The sequence below is a fragment of the Scyliorhinus torazame genome, chromosome 11 (genome assembly GCF_047496885.1).
Source record: "Scyliorhinus torazame isolate Kashiwa2021f chromosome 11, sScyTor2.1, whole genome shotgun sequence".
NCBI classification, from domain to species: domain Eukaryota; kingdom Metazoa; phylum Chordata; class Chondrichthyes; order Carcharhiniformes; family Scyliorhinidae; genus Scyliorhinus; species Scyliorhinus torazame.
This window is the reverse complement of record NC_092717.1, coordinates 225,695,344-225,718,046: the sequence shown is the minus strand read 5'-3', so window position 1 is coordinate 225,718,046 and position 22,703 is coordinate 225,695,344. Positions and strand designations below refer to the sequence as shown.

Sequence of the window (22,703 nt, the reverse complement as noted above, 5' to 3'; positions counted from 1 at the left end):
CGTCACATCATCAAAGAATTCAATGAGGCTTGTGAGGCATGACCTGCCCCTCAAAAAGCCATTCTGACTATCTTTAATCAAACTATGATTTTCTAAATAATCATAAATCCTATCTCACAGAATCCTTTCCAATATTGTGCTCACCACAGACATAAGATTGACTGGTCTGTAATTCCCCGGGATTTCCCTATTCCCTTTCTTGAACAGGGGAACAACATTCGCCTCCCTCCAATCACCCGGTACTACTTGTGGAGAATGAGGATGCAAGGATCATTGCCAACGGTGCAGCAACATCCTCCCTCGCTTCCCGTAGTAACCTTGGGTATATCCCATCAGGCCCAGGTGACTTTATCTATCCTGATGCTTTTCAAAATTTAGAGCACATCCTCTTTCTTAATATCAACCTATTCAAGTTTATTAATCTGGTTCACACTGTTCTCACTAGCAACAAGGTCCCTCTCTCTAGTGAATACTGAAGCAAAATATTCATTTTGGGCCTCCCCTACCTCCTCAGACTCTAGGCCCAAGTTCCCTCCACTATCTCTGATTGGCCGTACTCTCACTCCAATCATCCTCTTATTTCTCACACAAGTGTAGAATGCCTTGGGGTTTTCCCTAATCCTTCCAGCCAGGGCTTCTTCATGCCCCCTTCTAGCTTTCCAAAGTCCATTTTTGAGTCCCTTCCTGACTACCTTGTTCACAGATCCCTGAAGACTGCAGAACAGGTTTATAGGGTCGTTAAGAAGGCATATGGGATACTTGCCTTCATCAGGCATGGTGTAGAATGTAAGAGCAAGGAAGTTATGTTGGAGCTATTCAGGACATTGGTTAGGCCACAGCTGGAGTACTGTATGCAGTTCTGGTCACCACTATAGGAAGGAGGTGATTGCATTGGAAAGGGTACAGAGGAGATTCACCAGGATTCACAGGGATGGAGCATCTGAGTTATAACGAGATGGATAGGCCTGGATTGTTTTCTTTAGAGCAGAGAAGGCTGAGGGGGGATATGATTGAGGCGTTTGGACAGCGTAAATAGGAAGCAACTGTTCTCTTTGGTTGAGGGATCAATCATAAGTGGGTTTAGTTTTAGGGTGAGGCACAGGAGATTCTGAGGGGATTTGAGAATAATATTTTTCACTCAGAGGGTGATGAGAATCCGGAATGTACTGCTTGGGAAGGTAGTGGAGGCTGGAATCCTTACAACCTTTAAAAAGCACTTGGATGAAACTTGAACCACCATCACACTCAAGGATATGAGACAAGTGCTGGTAAATTGGATTAGTGCGCGATCAGGACTCGATGGGCCGAAGGGTCTTTTCTGACCCTATGACAAGGGCTACCATTCCATTAATGTACAACCGGTATGTGATCATAGGAAGCACATAACAAACACCTGTGCACGGTACCCTGGGAATCGTCATGACTCCTACATTCTGAGTCACTGCCAGGTGCCTGAGACTTTTGAGGGACCAGTACGTCTGCAGTGTTAGCTGTTTGGGAACAAGGTGAACCTACTGAAACACTGACTAATGGCTCCAGTGCATCACCGTCATAGTCATACCAAGGTGAGGCTCACATCAATTGCTGAGAGATTGTGCATATGTTCTGGCCTCATGAATCATACAAATACACAAACTAGAGCAGGAGCAGGCCATTCAGCCCCTCGAGTCTACTCTGCCCTTTAGTAAGATAATGGTTGATCTGATAGTAACCTCAAATCTGTAACCCACCTACCCCCTTCCACCATATCCTATCACCCTCTCGCTTACCAAGAATCTGTCCACCTTTGCCTTAAAAATATTCAAAGAATCTGCCTTCTCAGGAAGAGGCTTCCAAAGACTCAAGACCCACTGAAAGAAAATAATTTTCCTTACCCCAATTTTAAATGGGCGACCCCTTATTTATAAACAGTGACCCCGAGTTCTAGATCCTCCCACAAGAGCAAACATCCTTTCCATACCCACCCTGTCAAGACCCCTCAGTTTCAATCAAGTCACCTCTTACTCTTCTAAATTCCAGCAGAAACAAGCCTAGCCCGTCTAACTATTTATTCCCCATGAGACAACCTGTCCACTGTTCCCAATGCATTTTCATCCTTAAAAAGAAAACCTATACTGTACACAGCACTGTTACTGATGCTCTGTACAATGAAGCATAACCTCCCTACTTGCAATAAATTATAACCTTATATCAGCCTTCCTAATTACTTGCTGTGCCTGCATACATGCTTTTTGCAATGGCATAGTGGTTAGCACTGCTGCCTCACTGCGCCAGGGACCCAGGTTCAATAATGGCCTTGGGTGACTGTGTGGAGTTTTCACGTTCTCCCAGTGTCTGTGTCGGTTTCAAAGAACAAAGAACAAAGAAAAGTACATCACAGGAACAGGCCCTTCGGCCCTCCAAGCCCATGCCGACCATGCTGCCCGTCTAAACTAAATCTTCTACACTTCCTGGGTCCATATCCCTCTATTCCCATCCTATTCATGTATTTTGTCAAGATGCCCCTTAAATGTCACTATCGTCCCTGCTTCCACCACCTCCTCCGGTAGCGAGTTCCAGGCACCCACTACCCTCTGTGTAAAAAAACTTGCCTCGTATATCTCCTCTAAACCTTGCCCCTCGCACCTTAAACCTATGCCCCCTAGTAATTGACCCCTCTACCCTGGGGAAAAGCCTCTGACTATCCACTCTGTCTATGCCCCTCATAATTTTGTAGACATCTATCAGGTCGCCCCTCAACCTCCGTCGTTCCAGTGAGAACAAACCAAGTTTATTCAACCGCTCCTCATAGCTAATGCCCTCTATACCAGGTAACATCCTGGTAAATCTCTTCTACAACCTCCCTAAAGCCTCCACATCCTTCTGATAGTGTGGCGACCAGAATTGAACACTATACTCCAAGTGTGGCCTAACTCAGGTTCTATACAGCTGCAACATGACTTGCCAATTCTTATACTCAATGCCCCGGCCAATGAAGGCAAGCATGCTGTATGCCTTCTGGACTACCTTCTCCACCTGTGTTGCCCCTTTCAGTGACCTGTGGACCTGTACACCTAGATCTTTCTGACTTTCAATACTCTTGAGGGTTCTACCATTCACTGTATATTCCCTACCTACATTAGACCTTCCAAAATGCATTACCTCACATTTGTCCGGATTAAACTCCATCTGCCATCTATCCGCCAAAGTCTCCAAACGATCTAAATCCTGCTGTATCCTCTGACAGTCCTCATCGCTATCTGCAATTCCACCAACCTTTGTGTCGTCTGCAAACTTACTAATCAGACCAGTTACATTTGCCTCCAAATCATTTATATATACCACAACCAGCAAAGGTCCCAGCACTGATCCCTGCGGAACACCACTAGTCACAGCCCTCCAATCAGAAATGCACCCTTCCATTGCTACTCTCTGCCTTCTATGACCTAGCCAGTTCTGTATCCACCTTGCCAGCTCACCCCTGATCCCGTGTGACTTCACCTTTTGTACCAGTCTACCATGAGGGACCTTGTCAAAGGCCTTACTGAAGTCTATATAGACAAAATCCACCGCCCTACCTGCATCAATCATCTTTGTGATCTCTTCGAAAAACTCTTATCAAGTTAGTGAGACACGACCTCCCCTTCACAAAACCATGCTGCCTCTCACTAATATGTCCATTTGCTTCCAAATGGGAGTAGATCCTGTCTCGAAGAATTCTCTCCAGTAATTTCCCTACCACTGACGTAAGGCTCACCGACCTGTAGTTCCCTGGATTATCCTTGCTCCCCTTCTTAAACAAAGGAACAACATTGGCTATTCTCCAGTCCTCCGGGACATCACCTGAAGACAGTGAGGAATAAAGATTTCTGTCAAGGCCTCAGCAATTTCCTTTCTAGCCTCCTTCAGTATTCTAGGGTAGATCCCATCAGGCCCTGGGGACTTATCTACCTTAATATTTTTCAAGATGCCCAACACCTTATCTTTTTGGATCTCAATGTGACCCAGACTATCTACACACCCTTCTCCAGACTCAACATCCACCAATTCCTTCTCTTTGGTGAATACTGATGCAAAGTATTCATTTAGTACCTCACCAATTTCCTCTGGCTCCACACATAGATTCCCTTGCCTATCCTTCAGTGGGCCAACCCTTTCCCTGGCTACCCTCTTGCTTTTTGTGTATGTGTGAAAAGCCTTGGGATTTTCCTTGACCCTATTTGCCAATGACTTTTCGTGACCTCTTCTAGCCCTCCTGACTCCTTGCTTAAGTTCCTTCCTACTTTCCTTATATTCCACACAGGCTTTGTCTGTTCCCAGCCTTCTAACCCTGACAAAAGCCTCCTTTTTATTTCTGACGAGGCCTACAATATCTCTCGTTATGCAAGGTTCCCGAAATTTACCGTATTTATCCTTCTTCCGCACAGGAACATGCCGGTCCTGAATTCCTTTCAACTGACATTTGAAAGCCTCCCACATGTCAGATGTTGATTCACCCTCAAACATCCTCCCCCAATTTAGGTTCTTCAGGGGCTGGTTTAGCACACTGGGCTAAATCGCTGGCTTTTAAAGCAGACCAAGGCAGGCCAGCAGCACGGTTCAATTCCCGTTCCAGCCTCCCCGAACAGGCGCCGGAATGTGGCGACTCGGGGCTTTTCACAGTAACTTCATTGACGCCTACTTGTGACAATAGGCGATTTTCATTTCATTTCAGTTCAGTTCCCGCCTAATATTGTTATAATTAGCCTTCCCCTCAATTTAGCACATTCACCCTAGGACCACTCTTACCCTTGTCCACCAGCACTTTAAAACTTACTGAATTGTGGTCACTGTTCTCAAAATGCTCCCCTACTGAAACTTCTACCACTTGGCCAGGCTCATTCCCCAATACCAGGTCCAGTACAGCCCCTTCCCTAGTTGGACTGTCTACATATTGTTTTAAGAAGCCATCCTGGATGCTCCTTACAAACTCTGCCCCGTCCAGGCCCCTAGCACTAAGTGAGTCCCAGTCAATATTGGGGAAGTTGAAGTCTCCCATCCCAACAACCCTGTTGTTTTTACTCGTTTCCAAAATCTGTCTACCTCTCTGCTCCTCTATCTCCTGCTGGCTGTTGGGAGGCCTGTAGTAAACCCCCAACATTCTGACTGCACCCTTCTTATTCCTGGTCTCTACCCATATAGCCTCGCTGCCCTCTGAGGTGTCCTCCCGTAGTACAGCTGTGATATTCTCCCTAACCAGTAGCGCAACTCCGCCACCCCTTTTACATTCCCCTCTGTCTCGCCTGAAACATTTAAATCCTGGAACGTTTAGCTGCCAATCCTGTCCTTCCCTCAACCTGGTTTCCTCCGGGTGCTCCGATTTCCTCCCACAGTCCAAAGATGTGCGGGGGCACGTCACAGTGGTTAGCACTGCTTCCTTACAGCGTCAGGGACCCAGGTTCAATACTGGCCTTGGGTGACTGTCTGTGTGGAGTTGCAAGTTCTCCCTGTGTCTGCCTGTATTTCTTCTGAATGCTCTGGTTTCCTCCCACAGTGCAAAGATGTGTGGTGGATTAACTATGATAAATCGCCCCTTAATGTCCAGGGTTGTGTAGGTTAGGTTGAGAGTTGTTGGGATGGGGGGCGGGGAAGTGGGCTGAGGTGGAGTGCTCTTTCGGAGGGTCAGTGTAGACTTGATGGGCCGGTTGGCCTCCTTCTGCACTATTGGAATTCCACCTCTCATAAATTCATGTAATATGGCACCCAGATGCCTCAGCATCTCAAACCTCTGTAATCTCTCAACATTTAGATAAAGGGCACGATCTAATGGGAGAAGGACTAATTGCGGTCGTGAGTGAGAATTTCCCAGTGCTTCCCGACGGCCGACCCGGCGAGACTGTGACCAGGAACTAACATCAATTAGGGCCGGTAATGATACCCCATGGGCTTCGCGGTGGAAATAGGTGTCCAGCTAGTTGATTTGCCTGGACCACGCCAAGCAGCTCCCCGTTAGCAAGGGGGAGGAACTCTTGTACCACTCCCTCTGAGCAAACCCCAGATAGCACGCAGCCATACCACCAAGGTGACCTGCACCATAATTTGGAGATGCCGACCTGACCAAACTGCTGGACGCAATGGAGTTGCAATGGGGTCACCCTGTTCCATCAGGTGGGTCAGTGGGTCAGCCACAGGTCAGCTGGTGCCACCTGGGAGGCAGTGTCAGCGGCCATTAGCACAGGGAGTGTTACCAGAAGGACCATCACCCAGTGCTGTAAGAAGCTCAAGAACCTCCACCAGACCACATGGGTGAGTTGGCATCGGCTCTCTGGCAAAAGCCCCACCTGCCAAACCCTCCAATGAGCCGACAGTTGGCACTGCACGCCCCCCAAGCACAATACCATGCCTGTGCCCCAGCACACCCTGACACCCACCAACACACCCCACCCAGCGGTGGTGCCCAAATGTGGCCCCCCAGAGGATGTTCAATGGTACAATCGTGCAGCTCACAATGCCCTCTCTTTGCACTCGCAGGAGAAGTTAGCACACAAACGGTGGGAAAGGGCTAAGACGGGCGGCGGGCTGCCGGATATCGAAGTCCTCACCCCCTACAAGGAACAGGCTTTGGAGGTCGCAAGGATGGCTGAGGACAGTGCGGTCACCAACATCAAGGTTGGCCTGTGCCACAGAAGTGAGGGTCTATCGGCCCAAACCCAGATGACCTGTCGCAAGTGATCATGCCAGACATAACAATCCTTCCCTCCCACTGGCCACATTTCAATTCTCCCGCAGGATCTCTATCCGATGGTGCCAGCCCATCCGGGGTGGCCCCCATCCCACCTTCAAGAGAACACTTCAGAAGAAAGCTCGAGGATGCCACCATCGATGCGTCGCGGCTGTTATCCCCACCTTTCTGCACAGAGACTCACACCTCGGTGGACGACATTAGTGGACAGACTTCAGGGGTACAATTCGGTGAGCCCCACACAGTTGCTGATGTACATCAGGCAGAGGGAGGAACGTCCATGAGGGACAGCAGTCGGAGGTCTGCTGTATTCCCGGACCCAGCTGGTCCCAGTCAGATGCCGAGCATCTGGGCCACATTACCCCAGAGCTGATGTAGACACTTGGGTGCAGCCATGTGATTCAGGAGGGGTTGTCAGTGACACTCCACTGGGTCCACCAGAATCATGAGGGCAACTGCTGCGAGGTCTACTTTGTGATATCTGTGAGGAATTGGAGAGGGTGAGAGGCCAACAATCGTTGATCACTTCCACCCTGGGACCCTCGTGTCCCTCAGGCCTCCCCCACTCTCATATTTCTGCTTTCTTTCAGGCTGCCACCCAACAAGCTGGTTGTGCTGGGGGACCTCGTGCTGCACACATACCCCCAACCACAGCAGAGGCCCCTGGCCACCGGACCTCAGACCCCTGCCAGGAACATTACTTGGTCCAGGATCAGGTACCCTCCCCGATCCACACATACACACACTCTGATCGCGGGGATATCTCCAGTGCTGAAGCCCAGCTGTTGGATGTTTGATTGTTGCCTCTGTCGTGTTGACGCCTCCAGGGTTCAGGCAACATGTCCAGGCCTCACAGTTGGATTGGATGCTAGGCAGAAACACTCATCTGCAACATGACAAGTCTACCCACTTGAGAGCTGTGAAGTGCACGTGTAACTAACAATGCCAATTTCCTATCAGCAATAGCCTTCAACTGTGCAGCCAGAGGCGACCATGGTCAGATGAGGTTAAAGTGACCTTCACCGTATTACCACGGACGGAGATCTGTCCTAGGGTGTTTGGTGGAACCGACAGGTAGCAGCTGGAGTTGCCCCTGGTATGGGTATACATCAAAGATGTAAGATCACGCCCAACAGGTTTCTCTTCTTCCTGCTAAAGTGGAAAATTTCACATTTTCCAATCTTGCCTGTCTTCCAAAGAAAAGAGGATGGGAATAGTAACAATTTACCGCCGGCTGATCTGCTTCTGCCTCCAGCAAAAAATGCATTTTCAGATGCACAAACGGTCTCCAAGGGTATTCTCACAGTAACCTAACCAATATATTTCTAAGGGGAGTAGACGTGAGCCACTACGTAGGTCCACTCATATTGCTTAAAGGAACCAGGGGCACAATCCAAAGCCATGCTGTGCCAGAAAAGCAGCTCGCCGAGGCGACACAGCGCGGGTGTTGGGGAGGTGCAGGGGTTCCGAGGTCCCTCCCATAGTACGTTCGGGCTCAGGGAGGTCAGGGATTGTATCGGGGGCCTTAGAGATCGGGATGCCATTTAAAAATGGGACCCCGATCTCTCACTACAATGGGGAGCTCCAGCAAGCAGAGCTCCCCACTGTACAAAATAGAGCTATGTGTGGCCTTGGATGTGTGTTCCCCGTTCAGGCCCCTTATTTAATGCGAGTCGCATTGAATAGCCATGTGTTTCTCAGTACTGCGAGCGCTGGGAAACACGTGACTAAACGCGCTCGCTAGGAGAAGTTGTTCCCTTTTGAGAGAATCACCTCCCAGATTTTATTAATTCCCGCAATGAGGGCATCACTGGCGGCAAGTCCAGCATTTATCACCCACCTCTAATTACCCTTGAGAAGATGGTGGTAGTTGCCTTCTTGAACTGCTGTGGTTTGTGTGGTATCGTAGACTCTGGGGACAGCTGGTAATCATTGGAAGCTGAGTGAGGGAGTCCCAGGGTTTTGACCCAGTAACAGTGGCAGAATGACAATGTATTTCCATGTCATGTTGGTATGTGAGTTGTATTCTGAATGAACTCTGATTTTATTGGCAGGTTGAAGCTATTAAAGAGGCTGAGGATGATGAAACTGCAGTCAGAAATTTCTCTTCCAAAGACCCTTCCCTCTGTCAAAATGGGAGTTCTTTAGGTTAACCCCAGCCATGGCATTTAAAAACCTGTTGGCATGACCTGGGACCAGAGTTTTAAGTCCCACCTGAGGCTCACACCTGCCACATGAAGTGTGCACCTCTGGCCCTCAGGAAAGTCGAGGCTGCTGTTCTTTATTTGCTATCACAGGAAATAAATTATTTTAATGTTTTACCCAATCTGGGGTATCACTGTTCCACTATTTCCCAGATAAATAGAGGAGAGTCATAGAGAGAGCAGTTCAGTTCCAAAGAACAGTGATATATGGACTTGAAACATTAACTCTGTTTCTCTCTCCACAGATGCTGTCAGACTTGCTGAGTCTTTCCAGCACTTTCTATTTTTATTATAGAAGGAGGATCCTCAGTTTCAGGCTCTGTATTAACATCTGTGTTAACTACCTTGCTCGAGAAGGTAGAAGAGGGAGCTCACTCGTTTGGAAAGTTTGGGTATTATCAGGCCCGTCCGTTTTGCTGACTGGGCAGCACCAATTGTACCTGTAATGAAGCCAGATGCCACAGTTCGCTTGTGTGGCGACTATAAACGTAAAGTGAATACGGCTTCCCGACTCGACCGATATCCAATGCCTCACATAGAGGATCTCTACGCGAAGCTTGCAGGTGGACTCTCGTTCACAAAATTAGATATGAGTCACGCCTACCTGCAGTTGGAGCTGGACCCTGCCTCCCGACCATATGTAACGATTAATACACACCGGGGTGTGTATGAATATACACGGTTGCCCTTTGGAGTATCCTCTGCCTGTGCTATTTTTCAACGTGTTATGGAGGGCATTTTGAGAGGTTTACCACGTGTTGCTGTCTACTTAGATGACGTTTTGAATACAGGGACGTCGGAGCAGGAACATTTAGAAAATCTGGAGGCTGTCCTTAGACTCTTTTCGGAGGCTGGAGTCCGTTTACGTCACACAAAGTGCGTATTTCAGGCAAAGGAAGTAGTCTACCTGGGTTATCGGGTGGACCGCGAAGGTTTGCACCCCGTCGCAGAGAAGGTGCGTGCGATTCAACAGACCCCCGCCCCGACTAACACTTCGCATCTTCTTTCTTTTCTCGGTCTCGTAAACTATTCCTCCCCAATCTGGCAACTACGCTGGCCCCGTTGCACCTTCTGCTAAAGAAAAAGCACACCTGGGTTTGGGGTCAGCCGCAAGAAACCGCTTTCCGGCGGGTAAAACAACAATTGTCGTCGTCTGGGTTACTAACCCACTATGATCCTGGAAAGCCTTTGCTCGTCACATGTGATGCATCCCCGTATGGTATTGGGGCCATCCTGTCCCACAAGATGGAGAACGGGGCCGAGCGACCGATAGCTTTCGCCTCCCGCACATTGACTGCAGCGGAGAAAAAGTACGCGCAGATCGAGAAGGAGAGCCTGGCAGTGGTTTTTGCGGTGAAACGTTTCCCCCAGTACGTGTATGGCCGCCATTTCACTATCGTGACTGATCATAAGCCTCTGCTGGGACTTTTCAGAGAGGATAAGCCAATACCGGTCATTGCTTCCTCACGGATCCAGCGCTGGGCTTTGTTGCTTGCTGCATACGAGTATTCTCAGGAGCACAAACGAGGAACGCAGATAGCAAATGCCGACGCACTGAGCCGATTGCCTTTGTCGACCGGCCCCATGTCGACCCCCACGACCGGTGAGGTGGTTGCAACCCTAAATTTTATGGACACCTTGCCTGTCACGGCATCACAGATCCGTGAGTGGACCCAGATGGAGCCAGTCCTGTCAAAGGTTCGGCACATAGTCCTGTATGGTGGGCATCATAGACAGCTCCCAGGCGAGTTGCGGGCATTTTCCTCCAAGCTGTCAGAATTCAGCGTGGAAGACGGCATCCTCTTGTGGGGCCGCGTGTGATTGTCCCGGAAAAATGCCAGGAGCTGATACTAAGAGACTTGCACAATGGGCATCTAGGTGTGACCAAAATGAAAATGTTGGCCTGGAGTTATGTCTGGTGGCCAGGCCTCGACACCAACATTGAGAAGGTGGCCCAAAACTGCTCCATTTGCCAGGAGCATCAGAAGCTTCCGCCGGCCACGCCCCTACATCACTGGGAATGGCCAGGGCGGCCTTGGGCACGCTTGCATGCAGATTTCGCAGGCCCTTTTCAAGGATCCATGTTCCTTCTATTAATCGACGCCCAGTCTAAATGGCTAGAGGCGCATAAGATGCAGAGGACAACGTCCTGCGCAACAATTGAAAAGATGCGTTTGTCCTTTAGCATGCATGGCCTCCCCGAGGTGCTGGTCACAGATAACGGCACTCCATTCACGAGTGAGGAGTTTACGAGGTTCATAAAGATGAACGGCATACGCCATATCCGCACTGCCCCTTACCACCCGGCTTCAAATGGGTTGGCAGAGCGCGCAGTGCAGACATTCAAAAGAGGCCTAAAGAAGCAGTCTTCCGGATCAATGGACACGAGACTGGCTCGCTTTTTGATTACGTATAGGACCACCCGCCATGCGGTGACTGGGGTAGCTCCTGCAGAACTCCTAATGGGCCAGAGACTTCGCACCCGCCTTAGTATGGTTTTCCCGGACATTGGCGCAAAAGTACGCCGCACACAAGAACGGCAGGGACAGGGATTTTCTCGGCATCGGCCGATTCGGCAGTTTGCGCCCGGTGACCCAGTGTTCGTTCGGAATTTTGCTGGTTGTGCCCAGTGGGTTCCTGGCGTAATCATTCGCCAAATGGGCCCTATATCTTACCAGGTGCAAGCCCAGGGTTGTCTCCAGCGCAAACATGTAGACCACGTTCGGTACAGAAGACTATCCCCTCAAAAGATTCCCCGCCCCCAGAGCTCATTTCTACAGCCGCAGAGACCAGAGACAAGGGAAGGTAGTCCTCACAATCTTCCACTGGTGCCTCACTCAAAGCCTGTGCAGGTTGTTACAGAACCGAATGGAGATAGAGACGCTGACATCTCGAGGGGGAATCCTCGGGTCCACGGGCCGTGGATGTACAACCGTTACGCCGCTCATCACGGAAGCGCCAGTCTCCGTCTCATTACACGCCGCCTGATTCAGCGCGGCATGCAAATGGTGTCCGGCCTGCGGCAAACCGAGTCCGACGCCCTCCTTCGCCAGGGTCTTCGGTGGATTCCTTGGACTTTGGGGGGGGGAGGGATGTTATAACCTGCCTGCTTACGATTGACTGGGGACTAATGACAATCCCACAATCCTGTGGGAGTATGAGCTTCCCCAATGAGGGGGGCGGAGAAACCATTAGTAAACTCCAAGTATAAATAAAGCTGGCCAGTTTAGGAACCAGCAGGAAGGAGTGTGCAGCAAGGGAAGTTGTAAATAAATGTTATTACTTTGTATCCTTAAACTCGTGCTGGATTCTTCGTGGCCCTTCCAAAAATCTGCAATTAATATTTATCCAATTTTCCTTCCTTTTGGGAAGTGTCTTGACTGGACTTTTGTGATTGGAACTCACATTTTAGTGGTCTGTAATTTGAGTTGAAGATAATTACTGAATTGATTTGACTGCTTTACATCTATGCTCTGCACACAGTGAATGAAATGGTTTTCTTTCATCTTTATGTTTAGAAGAAAAGACAAATAAATGGCACCTGGTAATTGACCGACTAACAGTTCTGTTCCTGAAATTTATGGAGACTTTCCACAAACTACAAGTTATGGCTTGGTGGATCTTGGAGCTACACATAATCAAAATTGTATCCTTTTACATCATTTGGATTACATTGAAAGAGGTCAGTGCAACAGCAGAATGACCATTTTCTGCATAGGTTTTGCATCCCTCTTTGTCAAGAACCTAATAATTTTCCATTCATTTATGTACACAAAATTAGCATTCAATTGTTGCCTTTCCACTTGTTACGGACCAGGGTTTAGAGAACACCGAAGTATATCATGGAGTTCACCTGACCCACAACTTTTAATAGATTTTGGTTATGGGGAACACAAGGCCCCACTTTACAGGTGTGATGCAGCAGAGAACTAAAGTATTTTTAAAACAAATGTTTATTCTATGAATCCAGTTAACATTTTATAAACCCACAGTAAACATCTTACCAACTACCAACACTGAAACCCCCCCCCAAAAAAGATACAGTATTCTATAGTTAACCCTTAGTATCTTTCCTAATAACATCCATGAGCCAAAACACTTTTCAACAAAGACAGTAGGTTTGAATTATCTATAGAGAACTTTAATCACTTTTAAATTATCAAGTGATCTAAACACCTTGTTTAACATACAGAAAGACACCAGTATATATCTGCTTGGTTTGAATGCAGCTCTCCAACTGAAAGTGAAACTAAAATACAGAGCCAAAAAGAGCTTCCAGCTCAAAACGAAAGTAAAAAGCAGAATCGCATTCCAGCTCCACCCACACACTGACATCACTGCAGCCATTTGATCAAACACACTTTTCTTAAAGGGACTCTCACATGTCACCTCCCCCCAAGAAAAAAAAATAAACCATCAACTTCAAGGTGGTTTCATTTTTCACCTTTTCACTTTCCTTTAAGAAATATTGACAGAAAACATACATTCTATGTACTATGTTTTCTTTTTACAAAAATAACATAGTCCATTTTAGTTCTTCTTCCTCCAACTCGAATCCCTCTTGATTGACAGTCTCTGCACGATCCATCCATTTCTCCACGCCTCGGCATTTCTCTTTAAAGTCAGATACTTTCGTTCAATCCGATCGCAGAGCCCCTTGTAATTCTCCAACACAGGAACATTGGTTAACACAACCTTCAGGCCGTCAAATGCCTGTTGACACTCCGCTGTCCACTGAAATTTGCTACGCTTCTTTAGCAAGTTCGTCAGTGGAGTGACCACACTGCTAAAGTTCGGCACAAATTTCCGGTAAAATCCACTCATGCCAAGAAATCGCATTACTTCCCTTCGTGTCGAGGCTATTGGAAACTCCCCAATAACTTTTGTTTTCACATCCCCTGGGACCATTCGACCCTGTCCGATTGTATGGCCAAGGAAAATGACTTGGACTTTTCCAAATTCACTTTTGGCTAGGTTTACCACGAAACTCGCCTCCTGAAATCGATCAAATAACTCCATCGAATGCTTTAAATGTTCTTTCCATGTCTGACTGAAAATTACCAGATCGGCAGCGTATGCCGCACAATTGGGTAATCCTGAAACAACATTGTTAGTTAACCATTGAAATGTGGCTGGGGCACTTTTCATACCAAATGGCATAACTTTGAATTGGTATATACCATCTGGCGTGACAAAAGCTGAAATCTCCTTCACCCTTTTGGATAAAGGTACCTGCCAGTAACCTTTAAGTAAATCCAGTTTGGAAATAAAAGCTGATTGTCCCACATTCTCAATGCAATCCTCCAATTTCTCTCATTTCATATTTAAGCTGCTTTAATTATTTTTCTTGTTCAAGTTGCTTGACTTGTTACTGAATTTTTGCCATTTCCAATGAGTCCGACTGTATCACAGGCAATTCTAAATGCTCGTAAATACCCTAAGTACCTCGGGCGGGATTCTTCGGAAACCGGCGGGGCGGGCAACACTGGCGCGAAGGAGTGGCGTGAACCACTCCGGCTTCGGGCCGCCCCGAATGTGCGGAATCCGCCGCACCTTCAGGGGCTAGGCCGGTGCCGGAGTGGTTTGCGCCGTGCCGGCCGGCGCGGAAGGGGCTTGGTGCCACGCCAACCAGCGCCGAAGGACCTCCGCCAGCCGGCACGAGTTGGCGAATGCGCGGGAGCACCAGCGTGTGCTGGCGGCATCCCAGCGCATGCGCAGGGGGGAGTTCATCTCCGCACCGGCCATCGCGGACCGTTACACCGGCCGGCGCGGAGGAATAGAGTGCCCCCACGGCACAGGCCCGCCCGCGGATCGGTGGGCCTCAGTCGCAGGCCAGGCCATCGTGGGGGCACCCTCCCGGGGCCAGATCGCCCCACGCCCCCCTGAGGACCCCAGAGGCTGCCCACGGTGCCAGGTCCCGCCGGCAAATACCTGTCGTAACACATGCCGGCAGGACCGGCCGAAAACGGGCGGCCACTCGGCCCATCGCGGGTTGGAGAATCACCAGGGGGCCGCCGACTGGCATGGCGTGACCTCTGCCCCCGCCAAATTCCCGGTGCCGGAGAATTCGGCAGCCGACGGTGGCAGGATCGGAGAATCCCGCCCCTATCTTTTCGTATTCTGTCAGGTAATGTTAACTGCAATGTTTTTGCCAAATCTAAAAGCCTGTTTTTAGTCTCGGTTCGTAAGGTACTGCGTGTGACCTTCTCCACCCCCAAAAACCACAGAGCCTCTGAAAGAGCCATTGCCCACAACACACTCCCTACTTAAACTGGAATACCACACCTGAAAAGCAAACACAAATATGCTCACCCTTCACTGTCTTTAAGTTCACTAAGCCAACCTAATCACGAAAGATAGACTTTTACCCCACAAACCCCCAATTTGTTATTGGCCAGGCTTTAGAGAACAGCAAAGTACATCAAGGAGTTCACCTGACTCACAACGTTTAATAGATTTTGGTTGTGGGGAACACGAGGATCCACTTTACAGGTGTGATGCAACAGAGATCTAAAGTATTTTTAAAACAAAGCAATGTTTATTCTATGAATCCAGTTAACATTTTATAAACCCATAGTAAACATCTTACCAACTACCAACACTGATTAGCCCCCAAAAAGATACAGTACTCTAAAGGTAACCCTTTTCTAACAACATCCATAAGCCAAAACACTTTTTAACAAAGACAGTAGGTTTGAATTCTCTACAGAGAACCTTTATCACTTTTAAATTAACAAATGATCTAAACAGCTTGTTTAACATACAGAGAGACACCAGTATATATCTGCTTGGTTTGAGTGCAGCTCTCCAACTGAAAGTGAAACTAAAACACAGAGCCAAAAAGAGTTTTCAGCTCAAAACAAAAGTGTAAAGCAGTATCACATTCCAGCTCGATCCACACACTGACATCACTGCAGCAATTTGATAAAACATACTTTTCTTAAAGGGACTCTCACATGACACACTTTATTGTAAAATTAGTGAAATAGCAATTTAACTTTTACATGAAGCTGTAAATCTTTTCAGCACAAAAGAAAGCTATTTGATCCATCCTGTCTGTGCTTTCTTTTGTTGGAGCACTTCACATCCAACGTTACTGTCTCACACCCAAAATTTTAGCACATGCTATCATTTGACAAGAAATTTACCTTCAGTCGAAAGAGGAAATTTATCAGTCCTGTGTTCCCACTGAGGAGCTGTACTGACAGAAGAGTTGATGCTAAAATGTTGGGACAAAGCTTGCTCTAGCATCTGCCATTGATTCATCTTGTCCACGTACCCTTCTGCTTCACACCATCTTCTTTTATTCGGTTTGTGATGTGGGTATCACCGGCAAGGTCAGCATTTGTTGCCCATCCCTTACTGTCATTGGGAAGGCTTGATGATTGAATACAATTGAGTGCCTTACAAGACCATTCCGTGAGGAAAAACAAAGGGTTGTTAGATCTTTTGAACTCTCTTCCACAAACAACAATTGATGTTAAATCAATTGATATTTTTAACACTGAGATTGGTGAATTTATTTAATCAAGGTTTACGGGATATGGAGCCCAGTTGCAGATTAATCGTGATCTCATTGAATGATAGAACAGGCTCGAGGCAAGAATGAATAAGGCCAACAGATTTCCTTCCCCATGTGAACAAAATAGGGTTTTCCAAAAATCCAATTGTTTCATCGTCACCGATACTGATGATAGCTTTTTTACTTTCAGATTTTAATTTAATTAATGAGATTTAAATATTCTAGCTGTCATGGTGGCATTTTAACTTCCATCTCTGGATTACTAATGCAATAACCTCTGTGACTGGGTCGCATGGTGGCACAGTGGCTAGCACTGCTGTCTCACAGCACCAGTGACCTGGGTTCCATTCCGGCCTTGGATGACTGGGTGAAGTTTGATCGTTGTCCACATGAATACGTGGGTTTCCTCCCACAGTTCAACGATGCGCAGATTAGATGGATTGACCATGCTAAACTGCCCCTTACTGTCCAAAGATATACAGATTAAGTGGGGATTACAGGGATAGGATGGGAGATTGGACCCAGGTCGGGTACTGTTTCAGAGAGTTGGTGCAGACTCGATGGGCCGAATGACCCCCTTCAGCACCGTAGGGATTCCATGAACTCCGCAACATTTAATACTGAGGCAAAAAATAAATTCTGTTTTTGCAGAACTAATGATGGAACAGCACAACTCAAACAGAGGCCGTGATTCTCTGGACCAACGCCAGAGTGCCGGCGCCAGAGCCAAAACGGGAGTACTTTACTCCGGCACCAGTTCCGAGTCCCGATTCTCGAGTCCTGGGAGGGCCAGCACGGCGCTGGATCGGCCCACGCCGCTCCAGCTGCCGGTCCCGGCGCTGGCCTGGCGCCGTGGGGTCCACGCATTCGCAGTTGGGTCGGTGCCAACTAGCACATGCGCACTGGCCGTCATCCCCACGCCTGCCCCGATGCCAAATGGTGCAGGGATCCAGGAGCCGGCATGGAAGAAAAGAGGTCCGCAGCCAGAGAGGACGGCCCGCCGATCGGTGGGCCCCGATCGCGGGCCAGGCCACTACAGAGGGCCTCCCCGGGGGTTGGACCCCACCGCCTCCCCCCCCCCCCCCCCCCCCCCCCCCCACTGGCTGCCCCCGGACCGTTCAACCCCGAGGACCGCCGGCCCAGTGCATGTTAGAATGGCACCAGCGGTACTCGGATTTTTTCGGACGGCCGTTCGGCCCATCCGGGCCGGAGAATTGCGGCGCCGCGGGAGGATCGTCGCTACAGCCATTTGCGCCGATTCTCCGTGCAGCCCGGCGCCATGCGCGCCCGCCCGTTTTTTCACGGGCGGGAGAATGGCGTCCCGGCATCGGGGCGGCGTGGTGTAATTCGCGCAGCCCCCCGCCGATTCTCCGGCCCGGTGGGAGTGTCGGACAATCGTGCCAAGAAACTTTAGGATATTCATGTTATACTGTGCATCTGCTTATCTCATGTACTGTTTGTGCTAAGTGAGAGCAAGTACCATTAGCCTCACTGATATTTTGACAAGACAGTAAATTATGGCCCAAGATCCCTGTCTCCATCCAGACTCCCGATATGCATAACCTCCGTGGTGAGATAATGAGAGGCAACCTCATAAGAACCTCAAATTAGATAGATAATAAAAGGGTGGGAAAAGATAGATTAGGTTCGGAGGAGGAGGAGCAGTCTCTGTCAGGGAGAGAACCTGAGAACATCTAAGACACTCAGAGGGTAAGAAGGTAAGTAAGTGATTTTTACTCATTTTTACTTTTATACCTTTTTCAAATTGTGTGTGTCGGGGGGAAACTGAAGTGACATCACAGAAAAGCTGTGGCCTGAGTGGCTGGTTGGGAATCTACACTAAATTTAAAAAATTAAGCATTGGTAACTAATTAAACATAATTACTTAATTATAATTTAGAGGGATATCTAAGCCAGAGATCGGAGAGTACTATATTTAGCTTTCGCATTTCTATTAGAAATCTAGTGCTAGGAAACAGATAGTTAACAGTAACTTTGAAAATGTTTTTTAAATATATTTTTGGAAAAAAATTTTAAATTTTAATTTTAATTAATTGACGCAATGTCAGTTAGAGGGGTGTAGTGCTCTGACTGTGAGATGTGGCAGGTCCGGGAGGCTTCCAGCGTCCCGGATGGCTTCATCTGCAGAAAGTGCACCCAACTGGATCTCCTCACAGACCGCATGGTTCGGTTGGAGCAGCAATTGGATGCACTTAGGAGCATGCAGGTGGCGGAAAGTGTCATAGATCGCAGTTATGTAAATGTGGTCACACCCAAGGTGCAGGCAGAGAAATGGGTGACCACCAGAAAGGGCAGGCAGTCAGTGCAGGAATCCCCTGTGGTTGTCCCCCTCTCGAACAGGTATACCCCCTTGGATACTGTCGGGGGGGATAGCCTATCGGGAAAACAGCAGCAGCCAGAGCAGTGGCACCACGGCTGGCTCTGATGTTCAGAAGGGAGGGTCAAAGCGCAGAAGAGTAATAGTAATAGGGGACTCTATAGTCAGGGGCCCAGACAGGCGCTTCTGTGGACGTGAAAGAGACTCCAGGATGGTATGTTGCCTCCCTGGTGCCAGGGTCCAGGATGTCTCCGAACGGGTAGAGGGCATCCTGAAGGGGGAGGGCAAACAGGCAGAGGTCGTTGTACATATTGGTACTAACGACATAGGCAGGAAGGGGCATGAGGTCCTGCAGCAGGAGTTCAGGGAGCTAGGCAGAAAGTTAAAAGACAGGACCTCGAGGGTTGTAATCTCGGGATTACTCCCTGTGCCACGTGCCAGTGAGGCTAGAAATAGGAAGATAGAGCAGCTAAACACGTGGCTAAACAGCTGGTGTAGGAGGGAGGGTTTCCGTTATCTGGACCACTGGGAGCTCTTCCGGGGCAGGTGTGACCTATATAAGAAGGACGGGTTGCATCTAAACCGGAGAGGCATAAATATCCTGGCCGCGAGGTTTGCTAGTGTCACACGGGAGGGTTTAAACTAGTATGGCAGGAGGGTGGGCACGGGAGCAATAGGTCAGAAGGTGAGAGCATTGAGGGAGAACTAGGGAATAGGGACAGTGGGGCTCTGAGGCAGAGCAGACAGGGAGAAGTTGCTGAACACAGCGGGTCTGGTGGCCTGAAGTGCATATGTTTTAATGCAAGAAGTATTACGGTAAGGCAGATGAACTTAGAGCTTGGATTAGTACTTGGAACTATGATGTTGCTGCCATTACAGAGACCTGGTTGAGGGAAGGGCAGGATTGGCAGCTAAACGTTCCAGGATTTAGATGTTTCAGGCGGGATAGAGGGGGATGTAAAAGGGGAGGCAGAGTTGCGCTACTGGTTCGGGAGAATATCACAGCTGTACTGCGGGAGGACACCTCAGAGGGCAGTGAGGCTATATGGGTAGAGATCAGGAATAAGAAGGGTGCAGTCACAATGTTGGGGGTTTACTACAGGCCTCCCAACAGCCAGCGGGAGATAGAGGAGCAGATAGGTAGACAGATTTTGGAAAAGAGTAAAAACAACAGGGTTGTGGTGATGGGAGACTTCAACTTCCCCAATATTGACTGGGACTCAGTGCCAGGAGCTTAGACGGGGCGGAGTTTGTAAGGAGCATCCAGGAGGGCTTCTTAAAACAATATGTAGACAGTCCAACTAGGGAAGGAGCGGTACTGGACCTGGTATTGGGGAATGAGCCCGGCCAGGTGGTAGATGTTTCAGTAGGGGAGCATTTCGGTAACGGTGACCACAATTCAGTTAGTTTTAAAGTACTGGTGGACAAGGATAAGAGTGGTCCGAGGATGAATGTGCTAAATTGGGGGAAGGCTAATTATAACAATATTAGGCGGGAACTGAAGAACATAGATTGGGGGAGGATGTTTGAGGGCAACTCAACATCTGACATGTGGGAGGCTTTCAAGTGGCAGTTGAACGGAATTCAGGACCGGCATGTTCCTGTGAGGAAGAAGGAAAAATACGGCAATTTTCGGGAACCTTGGATAACGAGAGATATTGTAGGCCTCGTCAAAAAGAAAAAGGAGGCATTTGTCAGAGCTAAAAGGCTGGGAAAAGACGAAGCCTGCGTGGAATATAAGGAAAGTAGGAAGGAACTTAAGCAAGGAGTCAGGAGGGCTAGAAGGGGTCACGAAAAGTCATTGGCAAATCGGGTTAAGTAAAATCCCAAGGCTTTTTACACGTAAATAAAAAGCAAGAGGGTAGCCAGGGAAAGGGTTGGCCCACTGAAGGATAGGCAAGGGAATCTATGTGTGGAGCCAGAGGAAATGGGTGATGTACTAAATGAATACTTTGCATCAGTATTCGCCAAAGAGAAGAAATTGGTAGATGTTGAGTCTGGAGAAGGGTGTGTAGATAACCTGGGTCACATTGAGATCCAAAAAGACGAGATGTTGGGTGTCTTAAAAAATATTAAGGTAGATAAGAACATAAGAAGTAGGAGCAGGAGTAGGCCATCTGGCCCCTCGAGCCTGCTCCACCATTCAATGAGATCATGGCTGATCTTTTGTGGACTCAGCTCGACTTTCCGGCCCGAACACCATAACCCTTAATCCCTTTATTCTTCAAAAAACTATCTATCTTTATCTTAAAAACATTTAATGAAGGAGCCTCTACTGCTTCACTGGGCAAGGAATTCCATAGATTCACAACCCTTTGGGTGAAGAAGTTCCTCCTAAACTCAGTCCTAAATCTACTTCCCCTTATTTTGAGGCTATGCCCCCTAGTTCTGCTTTCACCCGCCAGTGGAAACAACCTGCCCGCATCTATCCTATCTATTCCCTTCATAATCTTATATGTTTCTATCAGATCCCCCCTCATCCTTCTAAATTCCAACGAGTACAGTCCCAGTCTACTCAACCTCTCCTCGTAATCCAACCCCTTCAGCTCTGGGATTAACCTAGTGAATCTCCTCTGCACACCCTCCAGTGCCAGTACGTCCTTTCTCAAGTAAGGAGACCAAAACTGAACACAATACTCAAGGTGTGGCCTCACTAACACCTTATACAATTGCAGCAGAACCTCCCTAGTCTTACACTCCATCCCTCTAGCAATGAAGGACAAAATTCCATTTGCCTTCTTAATCACCTGTTGCACCTGAAAACCAACTTTCTGCGACTCATGCACTAGCACACCCAGGTCTCTCTGCACAGCAGCATGTTTTAATATCTTATCATTTAAATAATAATCCCTTTTGCTGTTATTCCTACCAAAATGGATAACCTCACATTTGTCAACATTGTATTCCATCTGCCAGACCCTAGCCCATTCACTTAGCCTATCCAAATCCCTCTGCAGACTTCCAGTATCCTCTGCACTTTTTGCTTTACCACTTATCTTAGTGTCGTCTGCAAACTTGGACACATTGCCCTTGGTCCCCAACTCCAAATCATCTATGTAAATTGTGAACAATTGTGGGCCCAACACTGATCCCTGAGGGACACCACTAGCTACTGACACCCATTAATCCCCACTCTTTGCTTTCTATTAATTAACCAATCCTCTATCCATGCTACTACTTTCCCCTTAATGCCATGCATCTTTATCTTATGCAGCAACCTTTTGTGTGGCACTTTGTCAAAGGCTTTCTGGAAATCAAGATATACCACATCCATTGGCTCCCCGTTATCTACCGCACTGTTAATGTCCTCAAAAAATTCCACTAAATTAGTTAGTCACGACCCCAGGGCCTGATGGGATCTACCCCAGAATACTGAAGGAGGCTGGAGAGGAAATTGTTGAGGCCTTGACAGAAATCTTTGGATCCTCACTGTCTTCAGGGGATGTCACGGAGGACTGGAGAATAGCCAATGTTGTTCCTCTGTTTAAGACGGGTAGCAAGGATAATCCCGGGAACTACAGGCCAGTGAGCCTTACTTCAGTGGTAGGGAAATTACTGGAGAGAATTCTTCGAGACAGGATCTACTCCCATTTGGAAGCAAATGGACGTATTAGTGAGAGGCAGCACGGTTTTGTGAAGGGAAGGTAGTGTCTCACTAACTTGATAGAGTTTTTCGAGGAGGTCACTAAGATGATTGATGCAGGTAGGGCAGTGGATGTTGTCTATATGGACTTCAGTAAGGCCTTTGACAAGGTCCCTCATGGTAGACTAGTACAAACGGTGAAGTCACACGGGATCAGGGGTGAGCTGGCAAGGTGGATACAGAACTGGCTAGGTCGTAGAAGGCAGAGAGTAGCAATGGAAGGATGCTTTTCTAATTGGAGGGCTGTGACCAGTGTTGTTCCACAGGGATCAGTGCTGGGACCTTTGCTGTTCGTA

At 48.2% G+C, this 22,703-nt stretch overlaps 1 protein-coding gene across 5 annotated transcripts in view; it reads left to right on the top strand.

Moving 5' to 3' along the window:
* LOC140385819 (piezo-type mechanosensitive ion channel component 2-like) overlaps positions 1-22,703 on the top strand; it is a 1,561,269-nt gene that overhangs the window by 1,171,578 nt on the left and 366,988 nt on the right. For 4 of the 5 annotated variants that reach the window (XM_072468380.1, XM_072468378.1, XM_072468379.1 and 1 more), the window contains exon 19: positions 12,423-12,586. In XM_072468380.1, the coding sequence (XP_072324481.1) occupies positions 12,423-12,586 (164 nt within the window). The remainder of the gene's footprint in view (positions 1-12,422; positions 12,587-22,703) is intronic. The other variant, XM_072468377.1, reaches the window with a different exon arrangement.